General features: G+C 54.5%; 1 protein-coding gene and 1 long non-coding RNA gene across 2 annotated transcripts in view; one reads left to right on the forward strand and one right to left on the reverse strand.

Moving 5' to 3' along the window:
* The window catches only part of LOC143667568 (uncharacterized), a 250,942-nt gene that overhangs the window by 30,155 nt on the left and 202,080 nt on the right, over window positions 1-18,707 (reverse strand). The window lies entirely within an intron of this gene.
* Window positions 1-18,707, forward strand: part of PPL (periplakin) — a 42,912-nt gene that overhangs the window by 19,214 nt on the left and 4,991 nt on the right. Inside the window, exons 3-19 of the mRNA XM_077141894.1 lie at window positions 4,715-4,869; window positions 6,281-6,401; window positions 7,407-7,532; window positions 7,857-7,898; window positions 9,538-9,699; window positions 9,804-9,911; window positions 10,460-10,555; window positions 11,575-11,697; window positions 11,807-11,953; window positions 12,597-12,748; window positions 13,552-13,649; window positions 13,798-13,955; window positions 14,744-14,922; window positions 15,006-15,144; window positions 15,799-15,992; window positions 17,217-17,367; window positions 18,046-18,129. Of these exons, the coding sequence (XP_076998009.1) occupies window positions 4,715-4,869; window positions 6,281-6,401; window positions 7,407-7,532; window positions 7,857-7,898; window positions 9,538-9,699; window positions 9,804-9,911; window positions 10,460-10,555; window positions 11,575-11,697; window positions 11,807-11,953; window positions 12,597-12,748; window positions 13,552-13,649; window positions 13,798-13,955; window positions 14,744-14,922; window positions 15,006-15,144; window positions 15,799-15,992; window positions 17,217-17,367; window positions 18,046-18,129 (2,235 nt within the window). The remainder of the gene's footprint in view (window positions 1-4,714; window positions 4,870-6,280; window positions 6,402-7,406; window positions 7,533-7,856; window positions 7,899-9,537; window positions 9,700-9,803; window positions 9,912-10,459; window positions 10,556-11,574; window positions 11,698-11,806; window positions 11,954-12,596; window positions 12,749-13,551; window positions 13,650-13,797; window positions 13,956-14,743; window positions 14,923-15,005; window positions 15,145-15,798; window positions 15,993-17,216; window positions 17,368-18,045; window positions 18,130-18,707) is intronic.

Below are 18,707 nucleotides of genomic sequence, written 5' to 3' on the forward strand. Positions count from 1 at the left end.
TGTGACCTTGAGCACGGTGGCATCACCTCCAGGGGTGTCGCGGGTTAGGATGTGCGCCCACCTCCCCGGACCGCGTGAAGGCCGGATGGGGCGGGCACAGTGCAGGGCTCCAGGGCATTAGGGGTTGGGGTGAGTGACTTGTCTCTGCTGGTCTCACTACCGGCCCCGCCTGCCACCCCCTCCATGCTGCCCACCACCCTCCTCCCGCCTCTTTTGGAGGAATCGCTTTTCCTCTCTGTGCCTCAGTTTCCTCTTCTGTATCGTGGGGTGATGCCACCCTGAGCTTGGAGGGCGTCGTAGGGGTGGGACGGCACGTGGGCTCGGCCTCCTGCCCCGTCACGGTTATGCTTGCTTTGTGGCTGGAGAAACTGAGGTTCAGAGAGAGCTGGGGTGATGCCCTAGAAGCCCCCCAGGAGTGGGGTTACCAGATTTAGCAAATAAAACCATAGGGCGGCCAGTTAAATTTGAAGTTTAGAACACAAAATAAATTGTTAGTGTAAGTATGTCCCATGCCCTCGCTGGGATATACTTATACTACAGAATTATTTGTTGTTTATCTGAAATTCAAATGATAACTGGGTGTTCTGTTTTTGCATCTGGCAGTCCTCCCCGGGGGGTGACTAAGAGTCGGGTTAGAAGAGTGGGGGGCCCCCCCGGCTCCACTGCTCAGCCTGGCCCGCCCCTGCCTCCCCTCCCTCCATGGCCGCCCCCGACAGCCCGGATGTCCCTCACCCAAGGGCCCGCCCACAGGCATCCCAGAGATGGGGTGGGGGGCCGTACAAGGAGGGCTGGCACAGCTGGGGCAAGGGACACAGAGTCTATGAGAAATGGGGCCCCGGGGAGAACTGTGGGATTCAGTGCATTAAAGAAACTCTCTCTCTGCCACAAGCTGGTCCCTGCAGGGGCTCAGGAGTCAGCCTCCTCCCTCCCCCCTCCCCGCTGCCTGAGACCCTCCCCTCCCTCTCCTGCCTGTCCCCCACCTGTCCCCGGCCTCCCCCTTCCCTGCCGTAATGCCCCCACCCCTTCCCCTCCAGCTGCACACAGCCCCCAGCTCCTTTAGTGACTCCGCAGCATTCTCTCCTCTCCTGGCCCCAGTGGCCATGTTTTTTTTCCTCTCCTAAGTGAAAACAGTTTTGTGGGGCGTGCCTCTTTTTTTGTCAATAATAAAAGTAATATGGGTTCAGTACAAACATTTTAGGGCAGAAAAACAAGTATAACAAAACAAATGAAAATTATGCATAATTCGGTTCCCAGAGATTTCAATGAACAGTTTGGTGTATATCTTTTCAACCTTTTCTCATTTTATATACACATATGTACGTATATATGTGTATGTGTGCCTGTGTATGTGTGTGTATATGTATGTTGGTGCGTGTGTGTGTGCTTTCCCGCTCCCCCAGTGGAATTATACTCTGCCTTGCATTAAGGAACAGCATCTCTGACCTAACAGTGTATTGTGGCCAAGTGAATCAAGAGTTACAGCATCCTTTTTTGGGGGTTTGGGGGTGCATGGTCTAGGAATTGAACCCAGGTCTCCTGCAGGGAAGGTGAATATTCTACCACTCAACCACTCATCCACCCTACAGCATCCTTTTTTAAACTTCTTATTTTAAAATAATTTCAGACTTAGAGAAAAGTTGCAGAAAAAGCGCAGAGAATTTCCTATACACTCCACTCAGCTTCCCCTAATGTTTACAAACCTCGTGACTATAGTACAACTTAACAAACCCAGGAGATTAGCACTGAGGCAGTAAAATTAGCTGAAGTGCTGTTTTCCTGCTAATGACCTCTTTTGGGTCCAGCACCCCACGTCTCCTTGGTGTCCTCCCATCTGTGACAGTTCCCCAATCTTTTCTGGTGTTTGGTGACCTTGAACCTTTTGAAGGATGTGGGTCGGTTGTTTTGGAGGATGCCCCTCTGTTTGGGTTTATCTAAGGGTTTCTCCTGATTAGATGGGGTTATGCATTGGGGCAGGAAAATCACGGAAGTCATTCGTGCCCTTCTCAAATGTATCATATCAGAAGGTGTGTGACGTTGGTACGTCATGGTATTAGTGACGACTTTTCCTTTTTCATGGCTGCATAGTACTCCCCCACATGATGGACCATTAGCTAACCCCCTGCTGGTCAGCATAAAGGCACAATGCAGTGTCACAAGCAGAGCCCATGTGGTGCTTGCCATGGACCTGGAGCACCGTCCCCACAGCCACCCCGTGAGAGAGGTTTTCATCTTCGTACCTGTTGTTTGGATGAAACTGGGGCACGGGAAGGTCAGGTGACTGGCCCAAGGTCACACCGCTTCCCAGGCTGAGAGCACACTGCCACCCTGACTTGTCGCATCTTTTACCATTGGACATTGTATGTTCATCCTTTTTCCTGTATCTTGACAACCGAGTTTCACTCATCCCTTGGGCCTGTGGGATCGACTGGCTGAGTGGCCGAGGATTTGAGCTCAGGGATTGGCCTTCCCAGGATTAAACCCCAGCCCCAGCACTTACTAGCTTCTGTGAATTTAGGCAGCTTAGCAAGTTGCAACCTCAGACTTCTCACCGGCTAGTAAGGGGACCTTAGGGGGCCTACTTTCTGGGGAGAAAGTATGCAGAAGGGGTTCTGCCTGGCTGGGGGTGCAGCGACCCCTCCCCTCCTAAAGGGTCCTTCCTGCGAGCAGACACCCCAGGCACAGGGCTGGGAGAGTGTCCCTGCCCCCAACACTTTATTATCCAGCTTTTTAAACGTGCAGAGAAGTGGAAAGAACTGTGATCCCACCCTCCAGATTCTACAGTAACATTTTGCTTTTTTATTTTTTACTTATCTGTCCATGGGTGGGCCCTCTTCCATTTTGCATTTTGCTAGGTAGTTCAGTCCCCAGGTTTTGTTTGTTTTTTTAAGTTTACATTTAAAAACTTGCTTGTTGAGGTGTGGCTCATGTACAGTGCGTATAAAGTGTACGCGTTTTAAGAGTTCAGTTCAGGGAGTTTTTGCGTAAGGAGAAACTCGTGCAAATGCTGCTGGGGTCAAGATAGAAAGTGTTTCTCACAAAGCGCCCTCACAACCCTGCCGGATGCCTGTCCCCTGAGGTCACCACGCGCTGACCTCCCTCACCGACCTGCTCTTTCACATCTTAGCCGCCACCCCGGGGAGGATTGCATTTCACCACCGCCCGCCAGGTACACTGGGCAGTGATTAATTTAGTCCCTCCTTTTCCAAAATTAACGTTTGACACTGGATCTGTTCAGAAGAGCTTCGGATCCCCCACTGAGGGCGGTGTGCAGAGAATTCCACCTGAGCCAAGACCGTAATGTTTTGCTGTCACAGAGTGGCCGGGGTTGTGCGGTTGTCCCAGCTCCGCCGGCCCCTTGCCGAGCTCGGCCGAGTCCCCAAGCCTCCTCCGCCCCCTAGAGTTGGGGTCCACCCCTTTTTGTTTCTTCCGAGACCCTTTCCCATTTGTGCCCACGTCACTCCCCTTCACTTTTTTCTTTTGCCATTTTTAAAGCAAATGTGTTGAGCCATAATTTATGTATCATAAAATACTCCCGTTTCAAGTGTATAATTCAGTGATTTTTAGTCCCTTTGCCAAAAAGTGCAGCCAGTGCCATAAATCGGTTTTAGAACGTGCTCGTCTCAATCCAACCCCTTGCGCTCCTGAATTGTTAAGCCCCGCCCTCCCCTCCCCTCCAAGCCCCAGACGACCACGACCACTCGTCTACTTTCCCTGCCTGTGGATTTGCCTATAAATGGGACCCTACGACCCAGGGTCATGTGTGTCTGGTGCTTCCCCTCCGTGTGACATTTTCAAGGCTGGTTACCCCCATGGTTACCCCCACTCCCTGCACTGGGGGTCCCTTAGGAACCTGTCACTGTGCCATCCCCAGGGCGTGGGCAGCGTCTGATGCACGGCAAGCTGCACAGGTGATGGCTGGGTGGGATGGGCTTAGAAGCCAGCTCTCCTGGCCGCTGCCCCTTGTCTCACCCCAAACAGAAAGCAGGGCTCATCAGCAAAAACATTATCGATCATCCCTTGCAGTTATCGCCCCATTTCCATGGGTGCCCCCTGCAGCTCTCAGCTGCGTGCTGCCGCAGATGGCTGCCTGCTCCCCCAGCTTGCACCCTTGGCGCCTGCATCCCCTCTCGACCTAGGGCCGCTGTGGGGTCCCTCCTCAGAGCCACCCTGTGTGCTTCCCAGGGCTCTGGAGGTGGCACCCAGACCCCACCCCACTCCCACCTCTCCCATTTGCTCTCCCATCTCTGCCACAGTGGCCTTCTCACCATGCCTCAACCATGGCATGCTTTCTCCTGCCCCAGGACCTTTGCACGGGCTGCCCCTGCTGCCTGACGCACTCTCCCTTCTCCTTCTGGCCGGGACGTTTGCATCCTTCGTTCTTAGCTTGTGTCACCACCCCAGGGAGCCTTCCCTGACCAATGGAGCTAACATACGCCCCCTCGTTCTCCCCTGGATCATTTCCTTCAGAAGCACCAACTTGTGCGGACTGGCAGTCGCCCCTGGGGCGCCTTTCCAGCCGCCTTCCCCTGAACTGTGAGCTCCAGGAGGCCAGGGCCGTGTCAGTCTAATCAACAGCCGTGTCATGGCAGGGGCTTGGGCACTGTTGGCTGGAAATGCACACACGGCCCTGGACCCCCGGTGGAGAGCCTGGGTGGGGCAGTGGGGTGCGCTGAGACCACGCTGAGCCCCTGCCCACTGTCCTTGGCCCACCCAGGATGTGGCCCGGCTCCAGGAGGGCCGGCAGCCGGAGCACCGCGACGTGGCCCTGCAGAAGGTGTCGGAGTCGGAGAAGCTGCTGTATGCGCTGGAGGCCGACGCGGCCATCGCCAAGCACATGAAGCACCCCCAGGGGGACATGATCGCCGAGGAGTAGGTCCCCCACCCCACATCCGGGGTCCGGGCAGGAGGGCCGGGGGAGGGTGGTAGTCACAGCCCGCTCGGCCTCCAGGAGCGGCCCCGAGTCGGGGAGGCTTTTCTTAAGGGCTGGCCACATGCTGGGCACATGCCCAGTGCGCCACACTGGCCTCCTAACAGCCCATTCTGCAGTTGAGGACACTGAGGCTCAGAAAGCTGATGTCCTGTGTTCTGGTCACAGCTCCCTGAGCTCACCATGCCAGACCGACCCCCTTGCTTTTTTCCTTTTTTTTTTTTGGTTTTCAAAGATCTCATTCAATAAGTAGTTACAGGAGAGATCCCAGAGTCTGTCATGGGCTACCATACCATCATTTCAGATTTTTTTCCTTCTAGATGCTGCAGAACATTAGAGGCTAGAAGGAATTAATGTTTTTTTTTTATCATTACAATCAACTTTTTTTTTCTTTTTTGTGAAAAATAACGTGTATGCGAAAGAGCAATACATTTCAGAGCACATTGTAACAATTAGTTGTAGAGCAGATGTCAGAGTTTGGTATGGGTTACCGTTCCACAATTTTAGGTTTTTTACTTCTAGCTGCTCTAAGACACTTTTAGCTGCTTTAAGACACTGGAGACTAAAAAATTATCAATTTAATGTTTCAGCAATCATACTCATTTGTTAAATCCTCCCTCCTCTGTGTAACTCCACCACCACCTTTGATCTTTCCATCCCTCTCTTTAGGGGTGTTTGGGCTATGCCCATTCTAACTTTTTCATGTTGGAAGGGTCTGTCACTAATATGGGGTAGGGAGATGGAACTATCTGATGTTCTGGAGAGGCTGGGCCCTCTAGGTTTCAGGACTTAGCTGGTCCAGGGACCTATCTGGAGGTTGCAGGTTTCTGGATGACCCCATAGCTTTTGAGCAAGCTCTTCTTACTTCCTTGGGGGACCCTCTGCCCCCAGCTTCCCATGCTCATTGCTCAGGCCTCTGCTTGGATGTGGACAAAGCAGCATCCGCGCCCCCTCGCTGGCCCAGGCAGGGTCTAGGGTCTCTGGGGACCCCACAACGCCCTCACACTTGCCCCTGGCATGGCACATAGTCTCCCTTGTGTCCTTGGCTGAGTTTTGAGTCTGGCTGCCTCCCGCAGTAGACAGTGAGTTCCAGAGACCCTGTCCGGCTCTTCCAGAACCTTCTGTGGTTGTAGGCACATAGTAGGCCCTCGGATAACTCTGATGGGGGAGGAAAGGATGAAGGGGGTGGTATAAGGGAAAGTGGGCAGCAGGAGGGGTGAGAGTGATTGTCTGGAACCCAAGGCCACTGTCCCCCATCCTTCCAGGCCACGGAGCAGAAAGCCCGAGGCCAGGCCTGGGGTTGGGGGTCCCCGACAGGCCCTGCTAACCTGGGTGCTCCCTCTCCCCACTCAGCATCCGGCAGCTGAGGGAGCGTGTGGCCAACCTGCGTGGGAAACACACGCAGATCTACAGCCTGGCGGTGAAGGAGGTGGACCCACAGGTCAACTGGGCCATGCTGGTGGAGGAGAAGCTGGTACGGCCCAGGCAGGGCTGCGGCTCCAGGGCCTCCACTGGGGAGGGGGTTCTCATTCCCGATGTGCCCATGAGACAGAACAAGGCTCAGAGAGGGTTGGCACCAAGCCCAAGGTCACACAGCAGGAGGTGGAGATGAGGCCCTGCTCCCTGCCAACCATTCCACGCTGATTGCTCCAGGATTTCTCAGTAGGGTCGGGGCAGGGCAGGGGCTACTGGCCCACCCTTGCCCTTCCTGTGCCCTATCCAGCCCATCTCCATGGCAGATAAGAGCATGGCTGCTGGAGCCAGGCTTCCTGGGTTTGAGTCTTGGCTCCCCCATTTTTGGTAGGGAAACCGGGCACCTGAGTTCCCTTCTATAACCGTACAGGCCTGGGAGGAGTTGTGAAGACTAAGTGTGATGGTGTGAGGGTTAAATAGTGAGCGGCACTGCAGAGTTGAAGGCTGAAGATAGGACACCTCCCCCCCACCCCGGCTCTCACGGGCCAGGCCACCGCATTTACCTCTCTCCTGGGAGGGGAGAGCACCCACCCCTACCCTCTTAGCGTCCTGGGGCCTCCCGTACAAAGTACCATAAACTGGGGGGCTTAGAACAGCAGTACTTTATTGGTTCACATTCTGGAGGCAGAAGCCCAACATCAAGGGGTCAGCAGGGTCCCTTGCAGGGAGGACGCCTCCCGCTGCCCCTTGCAGCCCACGGCTGGTAGCTGCGTCCCTCCAGCCTGGGTGTTGGTGTGGCACCCGTCTCTCCCCGTCTCCCTGTGAGGACCCAGTCATCAGATCCAGGCCCTGCCCTAAGCCCATGGGATCCTAACCCCATTACCTCTGCCATGACCCTATTTCCAAATAAGGTCACTTTTGTGGGTACCGGGGGTCAGGACTTCAGCGTACCTTTTGGGGAGATCTGGTTCGGCCCCAGCACCCGCAGTGTGAGAGCTGAGGCTCCCAGAGGAGGAGGGGGTGGCCCAGCCCCCGCCCACCCTTCCCATGCCATCTGCCACCCCAGGACCAGCTGAACAGCCAGGGCTTCGGGACGGACCTGCCGCTGGTCGGTCAGCAGGTAGAGCAGCACAGCATCTTCCACAACGAAGTCAAGGCCATTGGGCCCCACCTGGCCAAGGATGGGGACAAGGTGGGTGCACAGGGGGAGGGGAGGGAGCCGGGAGGGGGGGGGACAAGGTGGGTGCACAGGGGGAGGGGAGGGAGCCGGGAGGGTGGGGGGACCAGGTGGGTGCACAGGGGGAGGGGAGGGAGCTGGGAGGGGGGGGGGACCAGGTGGGTGCACAGGGGGAGGGGAGGGGGCCAGGAGAGGGCGGGACCAGGTGGGGCACATGGTGGGAGGGGGGGACCCAGGGAGGTAGGGGGTCACGGTGGGCGCGGGGAAGGAGGTGCTTCCCACCTGCACCCTGACACCCCCCCCCCCCCCCCCCCCCCGTGTCCTGGGCTCTGTCCGCAGGAGCAGAACAGTGAGCTCCAGGCCAAGTACCAGAAACTGCTGGTGAGGATTTTCCCTGGGGGAAAGGGTGTCATCCGAGAAGGGAAGGGACGGGAGCCTGGGGTTGTGGGGACAAGAAGCATCTCTTGATTTTATTAACTTATTCTGTTATAAATGACAGAGGCGTGTAGGAAAATTTTCAAACAGAACAGAAGGGGATGAAGTGAGAAGAGGCAGCCCCGTAGCGTGCATACATCCTGTGCCTACAACCTGTTTTCCCCTTCTTTATGCAGCACCTACCGTGTCCATGGCTGTGCCACATGCTTTATGTGCAAGCTTCTCTTTCCCTTGTTACAACTTTTAAAAAATGCATTTAGAAAAAATTAACAGACGTTATCTTAGAGCAGTTTTCGGTTTGCAGAAAAATGGAGCAGAAAGTAGAATATTCCCATACCTCCCCCTCCTGCTACACCCACAGGTTCTCCCTATTATTAGTATCTTCCTATTATTAATATCTTCCTATTATTAATATCTTGCATCAGGTGGGGTGCATTTACTACAGTTGACAACCAATGTCGATATGTTGTTATTAGCAAAGCCCCACCGTTTCCATTAAGGCCTCACTCCTTGTGGTAATTTCAGTGGGTTTTGACCAACATGCGACATCACCCATCCACCGTTATTCAAAATAGTTTTACTGCCCCAAAAATGCCACATATCTGTGCCCCTCCCTGCCGAGGGAGGCAGCCTCCGATCTCTTTCCTGTCTGGAGAATTTGACCTTTTCCAGAACATCGTATGGTTGGACTCATGCAACAGTGAAGCCTTCTCAGACCACCATCTTTCATTTACCAAGATGCATTTAAGGTTCCTCTGTGTCTTTTAGTGCCGTGAGCACTCATTTCTTTTTATTGCTGGATAATGTTTGTATGGAGGGACAAAAGGCATTCTTTTTAAAAAAATTACATAAGTAAAGCATGGATGGTTTCTTGTTGCAAACATTTCAAACACTGCAGACATGAGGCTGGGACCCGGAGCCAACTGCCTGGGTTTGAATCCCACTTCACCACGTGGTGGTGGAGCCGCCAGTGAGTGCCTCAGTTTCCTCATCTGTACAGGACAGTGACCACACTTCCTCTCCTTGAAGATGGAATTAGGTGATGTCGGGGAAGTCCTTAGCATAGAGCCTGCCACACAGTGGGGCCTATACAGAGCAAAATGCAAACACCTCTCCTGCCTTCCCCCTACCTCCCCAGCCCCCCACCAGCCGCCCCTTCTCAGGTGGAAACGGGTAGCAGGTGGCCACTTTCCTTCAGGCCCTCTAGGAGATGGTCGTGATAAAGGTCAAAGTGGAAGCTATAGCTGCTAACATATACCAAGCACTTACTATATGCCAGCCTCTGGGCCTTATGTGGCCAAGGTTGTCATTATCCATTTTACAGATGGGTAAACTGAGGCTCCCCGGCAGTGTGAGTTCCTTGAGGGTTTTGTCTGTCTCTGGTTCCTGCTGCACTCCCAGTGCCTGTGAGGATACCTGGCACTTAGTAGATGCTCATTAAACGCTGGGTAAATAAATGAATGAATAAGGCTCAGAGGGACATTTGGCCTGTCCAAATGCACCCTGGCCCAGGTGTGGCTGAGGTGGGTTTGTGGCGTGTGGCCTGGCTGAGGTCCCGGCACCATCCTTGCTCCTCGCGCTGCAGGCGGTCTCGCAGGCACGGCAGCAGCACCTGAGCTCGCTGCAGGACTACATGCAGCGCTGCACCAATGAGCTGTACTGGCTGGACCAGCAGGCCAAGGGCCGCATGCAGTACGACTGGAGCGACCGCAACCTCGACTACCCCAGCCGCCGGCGCCAATATGAGGTGGGTGCTGGGAGCACGGAGCCCTGGGGGGTCAGGGGAGGGCTGGAGAGGGAGCGCGGGCTGCTGGGCTGGGTGCCAAGACACTTTCCTGATGCCCACTGCAGAATTTCATCCACCGGAACCTGGAGGCCAAAGAGGAGAGGATCAACAAGCTGCACAGTGAGGGGGACCAGCTGCTTGCGGCTGAGCACCCCGGGAGGAACTCTATCGAGGTATGTGCATAGGGGAATTAGGGGGATGCCTCTTCCAGGCTGACCTCAGGGCTGCCTCTGTCTGTGGATCATTTGGAGCTTGGTCACCAGAGTTAGTGGTCCTACAGGTGGCATCCTGTATGTATCTGTCTGTCTCCACCCCTCTTCATCACCCCTGCCCCATCTTCCCTCTCTATCCTGCTTTGTCTGACCCTTTCCTTCTTTTTCCCTTCTATCTCATTCCTTTGCTACATCCTGCCCCTGGCCCAAGATTTCCGGAGCTGGTACCGTGCCTTTGTGAGCGTTTCAAGCAGGTGCACCTTTGTCTGAGCAGACACAGCCCCATTTGCCCTGTGTGCATGGCACAGCCTGAGCACCGCACGGGGCAGTACTGCTGGGCTCTTCGACCTGCTCCCCTTGCTTCCTTCCCCTCCTGGCCTCCCTTCCCAGGGGGACAATTTCCAGCCTCTGGGGAGGAGCTGAATGCCACTGCGGGAGCCAAGTCCAGGCCGGGGTCCACAGGCTGAGCTCCCGCCTGCCCTTCCCTGACAGCCCCTCCTCCCCCGCAGGCGCACATGGAGGCCGTGCACGCAGACTGGAAGGAGTACCTGAACCTGCTCATCTGTGAGGAGAGCCACCTGAAGTACATGGAGGACTACCACCAGGTGTGCCGCCTCCGTCTGCCTCCCTCCTCCCTCCTGGCTCCGGGCTGCGGGCACCGAGCCAGCACCCTGGGTGTCCTACCTTCTTAGGGCTGCCATGACGAGGCTCCACAAACTGGGGGCTTAACACTCTCTTCTGGAGGCCAGAGGTCCCAAGTCCCTAAATCCAGCAAATCCGAAGGTGTCAGCAAATCCCCTTCGTTCTCTCAAAGGCTTTGGGGAGACTCTTTGCTTTCTTCCAGCTTCTGGTAGTCCCAGCATTCCCTGGCTTGTGGCAGCATCACTCCATCTCTGCTCCCCACCCCCCACACATGCCACATCGCCTTTTTCCCCCTCGCATATGTCCTCCCTGTTCCAGCACGGCCTCATCTTAACTGATGGCCAAGCCCCCATTTCCAGAGCAGGCCATGCTCTGAGGTTCGGGTGAACGTAAGGTTTGGGAGGACACCATTCAACTCAGCACATGGCGGTGCTTGAGAGTGCTTATTACCTACTTGCCTCTTGAGCTCCTTCCTCCAGAAGCTTCCCAGCACTGCTTCCCCAGGCTTTGGAGCAGCCTCACTTCCAATGGCTTCTGGGCGTCTTTGAACCTGCCTGGTCCTTACATGCTTTCAGCTGGGGGTCCCAGGACTGATTTGGCAGGTCAGGTTGGGGCTCAGGCGGTTTGGGGGGCTTGAGCTGAGCTGGTGCTTGTGCTATAGCTGGCTCGATGCCTGAGTCTCATTGGGCCGTGAATAGGACTTTCACTTAGAGTGAAAGTGTATGATTCTGACAGTCTGGTCCTGGCACCAAGAATGGAATAGAAAGGAGAACCCCACACTTACTGGCATATAGATGACAAGTGGACGTGCAATAGAGGTGGCATCAGATGGAGTGGGGAGGGGACCCAGCTGTCCCCTGAAGCTCCCTGGGAAGCTGGGTTGGGGGCAAGTCTGTCCCCAACAGAGGAGCCTTGGTCAGGAGAAGCCCCCGGTACTTCTAGTGGTTTCTGCCTGTAATGGGGCCGCCTGGTCTGTCCCTAGTTCCGCAGAGACGTGAAGGACGCCCAGGAGCTGCTGTGCAAAGTGGACTCCGATCTGAACCAGAAGTACAGCCCTGACTTCAAGGACCGATACCAGATCGAGCTGCTGCTACGGGAGCTGGACGTGAGTGTCGGGTCCGAGCCCAGCTGGCCTTGGGGAGGGCACCTGTCTGTACCCCACCACCCCCAGTCCTGGGCAGTTTTCACCGGTGCCCCCATCCCGCCCTGTTCAGGACCAGGAGAAGGCTCTGGACAAGTATGAGGACGTGGTGCGTGGTCTGCAGAAGCGAGGGCAGCAAGTGGTGCCCCTCAAATACCGCCGGGAGACGCCACTCAAGCCCATCCCTGTGGAGGCCCTCTGTGATTTTGAGGGTGACCAGGTGGGCCACTGCTTGGGTCCCCCTGGGTGCCCTAGGCGGGCTGGGCCCAGGCACCCAAGAGTCTCCATGGAAATATGGCTGGATCTAGGGTCTTGAGGGATGTTTTCAGGAACCTGTGTCCCCTCTTCCAACCCTCCCCCTTGGGGATGGTGGACGTTGCAGCTTACCGCAGTGCCACCCCCGCCCCAGCCGCCTTCCCCTGGAATCTGTCAGCCTGACTGCCCCAGCCATTCCAGCCTAAGTCCCTAGGGAGGGTGTGAGTGGCCAGGTCTGCATCAGGTGTCCATTTAAACCAGTCGTGGTGACTGGGGATGCCATTTCCTCATCGGCTAGGCTTGAGTTATGTGTTGACCCAGAGTTGTCATGGAGGGGAATGGGGAAGGGACAAGACCATGTGGGCCAGAAGTAGGGAAGGATGGAGAGGGATGGTTCCCCTAAAAGGAAATCGAGACAGGTTGCTGGGCCAGCAGACCCAATAGACACCCTCTTCGCAAGGGCCCCCCATCTCTCTGTATGGCCCCGGAGACAGGCGAGGAGTCCCTAGGCCTGAGAGTGGGGGGACGGAGTGCAATGCACGGGCTCCAGGCCCGTCGGCCGAGGCAGGTCTGTCTGGGTGCTCTGACTGGGTGGCCTCCCCTGCCAGGGCCTGATCTCACGGGGCTACAGCTACACCCTGCAGAAGAACAACGGGGTGAGCTGGGAGCTCACGGACAGTGCCGGCAGCAAGCTGAGTGCCCCGGCCGTCTGCTTTATGATCCCTCCGACCGACCCCGAGGCCCTGGCCCTGGCTGACAGGTATGAGGGCAGAGGAGGGAACCGGGAACCTCCTGGGCATCCTGATGTGCCGCAGGTGAATGTTCGGCTGTGGGGATAGCTCAGCGAGTAGTTTCTCTAGAAGTGCCTCTGGGCCTTGGCGTGTGCTGTTCTCTCCACCTGGAGGTCTTCTCCTGGCCGCTCCCTCACTCCCCACCCTGGCTCCAGGATAGGCGTGGCCTCTCCTTTGCTCCCAAGCACCTTCTTTCATTGCCTGCAGTACTTTTTTTTTTTTTCTTTAACATGGGCAGGCCCCGGGAATCGAACCCGGGTCCTCTGGCATGGCAGGCAAGCATTCTTGCCTGCTGAGCCACCGTGGCCCGCCCGCCTGCAGTACTTTTTACTAAGACTATCTGTGCTTGGGTGTCACCTTTGCTGGTGAGCTCTCTGGAGTTTCTGTTTCATCTCTGGGGCCTAGCTCAGTTACTGGTGCTAGTCAGTACTCACGAACTCTGTATGAATGATTCATTCATTCATTCAGAAAATATTTATCAAATAAGACAGACAAATGAGCAAACAAGATGATTTTAGGTAGTGATGTGTGCTCTGAAGAAAAGGTTGAGGACTGAAGAATGAATGAATGAACAAGTTGAAGCAGGCCGTCTGAGCCAAGGAGCAGAGAACAACCAGTGTTGGAGCAAACCCTTTTTATTTGCACCGTGTTTTTAGCTTCTCAAAGCACCTCACTGAACCCCAGCCTGAGCCCAGGGATGCTGCCTCTGTGGGTGGAGGGGGTGGGTGGCCACCTTCCCTGGGCCCCCAGCTCTATGCTTTTGTGCTCACAGCTTGGCCAGCCAGTACCGGAGTGTGCGGCAGAAGGCAGCTGGCAGCAAGAGTGCGCTCCAGCAGCGGCACGAGGTGCTCAAGACAGAGCACCCTGGAGGTGGGGGCAGGTCCACCCGCCCAAAGCTTGGGGAGGATCAGGGGCTGGGCCGTGGGCCAGGCTGCAGGATTGGTAGGGGAGGTGGTGGGCCTTGTGACTGCAGCTGCCACCCTGACAGTGTTTCATGCCCTCCCACCTGCCCCGACAGATGCCTCTGACCTGCAGGGGCGGCTGCTGCTGGCTGACTTGGACAAGGTGGCCAATGACCTGGACCGACAGGAGAAGGCGATCACGGGAATCCTGCGGCCACCGCTAGAACAGGGCCGGGCTGTGCAGGACAGTGCTGAGAGGGCCAAGGGCCTCAAGGTACCCGTAGCCAGGACCTGGGGAAGCTCTCTGGGGTCCTTGCTCATGTCCTCCCCACCTTGGGGTCTTGGACATTCATGGCAGCTGCCCCTGCGATATGTGCCAGGAAGTCTTGGACAGAGAAGGGACAGCTGAAGGACAACACCAACTGTTCAATCACAGACTAGTTATATAAGTTTCCTCAGTCAAATGTGCTGGTCCCCAGTGGCAGGGCCATGGGGATGGAGGAAGACGGCGTGAAGGCTTGGCAGGTGCCCGGCCCACACATACCCTTTCTCTTACACACTCAAGTGCTCTGAGCCCCTGGTCGGCCCTCGCTGTCGGGACCATAGTTCCCTTTTTATGGAGGACACTTCTGAGATGTGCAGTGGCCCTGACAGGGAAGCGTGGGTGACAAGGCCTGGGGCATGGTCTCACCCCCTCCTTCAGCAGCTTCCCAACCGCTGGGCACTCAGGGTCCCCCCAGGCACGGGGCGAATCACAGTGCCTAAATGGAGGGCTAGACAGGTGCAGTGCTGAGAGCCACAGGCTGAGAACCACCACCTGTCGTGGTCATCGCTGGTGTGGTTCCCCCCCCCTGCCCCCCCCCCGCCCTCTCCCCGCACCAGGATTCCCTGGAAGGGAAGGTCATCAGCAGTGCAGACCCCATGGCACTCCCTGGCGATGGCCATGCATCTGCATTTTAAGCCACCTCCCCTCCTAGTGAGGGTGGCAAGTGAGTGCTCGACGGCCGTGGGGTGCTGGAGGGGATGCCCCCGGCTGACACTGAGGGGTCCCGGCCCCCACAGAACATCACCGCCGAGCTGCTGCGCATTGAGCCTGACAAAGCGCGGAGCACCACGGCCTGCGATGCATTCATGGGGGCGCTCCCGGGCGGCGGCTGCGTGCCCTTGCTGAGGACCCGTGTGGAGGACACCAACAGCAAATACACACGCCTGCTGCAGCTGCTGGACTCGGCCCAGGAGAAGTGGGTGGCGGGTGACAGTGGGAGGTCGGTTGGGGGGCAAGGGGCCAGCTGGGCACCCCCCCCACTCCTGCCCTGGCCCTCAGGCTCGGCGTGGCCAACCGCCTGGAGAAGGCCCTGCAGCAGGGCCGGGAGCTGCTGGCCGAGTACGAGGAGCAGCTGGCCCGCGACGACATGGTGCCTGAGAGCAGCTGTGCCCTGGACGACAAGAGGCAGGAGCTGTCCGTGAGTCTGGGGACCCTGAGCCTCGGGGAGCTTCTCTCTGAACCGTGAGTGGCCTTTAGGCACATCCCCTTCCACCATCAGATACCACAGCAGTAAGCACCTCCGCCTCTGGAATACCTACAGCGTGCCAAGTGGAGGCCTAGAGCATGAAGGCCAGCTGCTCCTCTGGCTGGTGTGGCCTGCAGAATTTCAAGTGTAGTTTAAAATCAAGGATCACATAAACAACCAAGTTTCCAGTATCTCTGGGAGCATCCTGGCCCTGGCTGTGTGCCCACCACTGGCCTGGGCACTTCCTGCCTGCCTGGCTGCTGTGGTCCTCCCTCTGGGTTTGGCCCTGACAGTCCCTCATTCATGCCCCATCTCTACTGGGATCCCGTATCAGACAAAGGAACGAGCTGAAGGTTGGAAAGCAGCCCGGCTCCAGTCCAGGCTGGACTGTCACAGGGCACGCAGGCACCCCCCACCCACCCCCAGCAGGGTCTTTGCCAGGTTCTGGTCATTATAGCAAAATGGGCCCTTGCAGAAATGAGAGAGGCCTGGAGGCAAAGGCCCTTTCCATCCTGGAGCAGGGCTTCCCAGATGTTCCCGGCAGGGTCTGCCTTGGGTTCCTGGCAGCCCTGGCCACAGTGTCATCCATCCCCTCCACCCTGGCAGGCCATGGCCTCTGAGCTGCAGGCCAGAAAACCCCTCCTTCGTGAGGCTGAGCAGCATCTACAGGTGGCCAAGCGGTGCTCGAGCACGCTGGCCAGCCGCTTCCAGGAGCACTGCCCCGACCTCGAGCGCCAGGAGGCCGAGGTCCACAAGCTCGGCCAGCGCTTCGACCACCTCTGCCAGCAGCTTGACCACAGGTGAGGGGGCAGCAGCCTTGGGCCTAGCTAGGCTGTTGTGAAGTAATCCTCCGCAGAAATCCATGTAGACTGCTTTGTCTTCTAAATAATTTCTTCCTTTTGAAAAAAGCAGTACACATACAAAGTGAAAAAGTCAAGCAATGATAATGATCACTGCCCACCCAGCCCTGCAGGAGAGGCACTGTCACCAGTTTCTTGTGTGGGCTTTCAAAAATGCAGAGACGAGGGAAGGAGGGGTAACAGCATGAGTGTCAGCACACTGTGTATATGTGTCTTAGCTGTCCAGTCATATAGTGTGCTGGACTCGAGTCGGCAAGTGTTCCCTCCTCTTTTTTCTGGAGGAGTTTGTACAGAACTAGTACTATTTCTTCCATAAATGATTGGTAGAATTCGCCCGTGAAGCCAAATGGCTCTGTAGATTTTTTTTTAGGGGGACAATTTTTCAAACTACAAACACAATCTCTTTAAAATATAGAGAACTATTTGAGTTATTTAATTCTCGAGTTAACTTTGGGAGTTATCTTTCAAGCATCCTGTCCATTTCACCGAAGTTGTTGAATTTACTGGCATAAAGTTGTTCACAAATGTCCTCTTGTGATCTTTTTCACGTCCATAAGCATGAGGTGATGTCCCCTCTCTCATTCCTGTTGGATCTTATTTTTTGTTGTATTTGAATCTTCTCTTGTTCCTTGAGAAGTTATTCTGAGATTTGTCAATTTTGTTTTCCATTGCATCAATTTCTGCTCCTTATTTCCTTCCTGCTGCTTACATTGGGTTTAACCTGTTATTTTTCTTTAAGTAGAAGCTTAGATTGTTCGCTTGAGAGTTCTTTTCTAACATAAGCATTTTAGTGCTATATATTTTCCTCTTAGCTGCAAGACACATTTTGATGTTTTTATTTTCAATTAATTCAAGAGATTTCCTAACCTCCCTTTGCAGTTTCTCCTTTGATTCATGGGTTATTTAGATTCTAAAATCTTTGCAAGTCAGTACAAATAAACCTATCTCATTCTTTACAGTATGGTTCTCTGGCTTAACAGTCCGTAGTTTAGTCCCTTTTTGGTAAATGTTTAGGTTATTTCTAGTTAAATTCCATTTATTTTGTTTTGTTTTCCTTTTTTTTTTTAAATGAGGACAGGTGACTTCTTAAAAAGGGATCAAAGACAGCTCCCAGTGGGGCATCTGCTCCCCATGGCAGAGGCCTGACCGGCTTTTCTCTTGCAGGTCCCAGAGTCTACAGGATGCCAAGGTGGCTTATGACGAGTACCGCAGTGGCCATGAGCATGTCTCTCACTTCCTGTCCAGCATCCCCAGTTACGAGCCCCAAGAGACAGATAGTTGCAGCCAGGTGGAGACCAAGCTGAAGAACCAGAAGGTAAGATAGTCTTGCTTTTCCAGGCCTGTGGTGCCAAGGGAGGGCCTGATGCCAACAAGCCCTTCTGTGGTGGGGAGCAGGTAGTGGCCAGCTGCTGGCAGAATTGTCCTCACTGCTCCTGGAGGCACCTACTTCTCTGAGAATAAGAATCACGTCTCACTCCTCTCTCCTTCCTCTACGCCAGCACTGGCTGGGCCTGAGGTGGACACGCAGTGCAGGCTGACTAAAGAACAAAGACTAGCCCTCATGTGGTAAATCCCCATTCCAAAGTTCAGAGTCCTGCCTGCTCAGAAGGCAACCCTGTCCTGGGCTGGGGCTGAGGAGCCCAGACTCAGATCCACGGCCTGTGGACAAGTTCCCTAACCTATTGAGCCTCAGTTTCCTCTTTCATAAAATGGCAATAATAACAGTGCTGACTGCTTAAGATTCTTTGAAAGTTACATGAGATAATTCAAGTAAAGATGTAAGAATAGTGCCTGGCATTTCAAAGCATTCAAGATAATTCTCTTCTCGGCCATTCTTCACAGTACCTTAGTATTGCCGTTTTAAATGAACAGATGTACACAAGGAAGCCATTCATTATACTTCATACCATGGAAGAGTAATTTCAGGATCTAAGGAATCCAGTTACCTTATCAAAAGAATTTTTTATTTTTTAAAATTTCTGTTATTTTACAGAACCTGCTAGATGAAATAGCAAGTTGGGATCAGGAAGTACAGAAAGTCTATGCCAATTCTCAGCAGTACCAGCAAGCGGTAAAGGTAAGACACAACTTCTGCCCAAAATATAAAACAGCAGTACACCCAGTACACGAGAAGGAGGAGCACTGGCCCTGGCAGTTTGATGAGTAACTGGTTATACTCGCACATGGTTGGGGCAGACTCAACCAGCACAGCCCTTTTGGAAAACAATATGGTACTAGGTTGAAAACTATAAAAGGATTCATACTCAGAACCAGTAAACTCTATGGGGAGGATTCACCCTAAATGAGGAATAATTCAAGATAAACAAAAACGTTGTTACTACATTATTTACAATAGCAAAGCAAACAGATAAAATAGAAATATCTTAAATGTCCAACTGCAGAGGAATGGGTAGGTAAATTATCATATCTACTTTATGGATTTTAAGGTTAGCAAACTGGAAACATGAAGATTAGGTGATGTAATGAAGAAAGCAGAATGTCAGAGTCCCTGGGCTCTGGGAAAGGCCCAGATGGGGACACTAAAATAGCTTGATTCTGAGGATGTAGGGGAGTTTTTTCTTTTTCTTGTATATTGTTCAGTGATGTAGCTGTGCAGTTTTGATATTTAAGTAGCTTTCAAAATCTTCTGGCAGC

This window comes from Tamandua tetradactyla, chromosome 23 (assembly GCF_023851605.1).
Source record: "Tamandua tetradactyla isolate mTamTet1 chromosome 23, mTamTet1.pri, whole genome shotgun sequence".
Taxonomy (NCBI): Eukaryota; Metazoa; Chordata; class Mammalia; order Pilosa; family Myrmecophagidae; genus Tamandua; species Tamandua tetradactyla.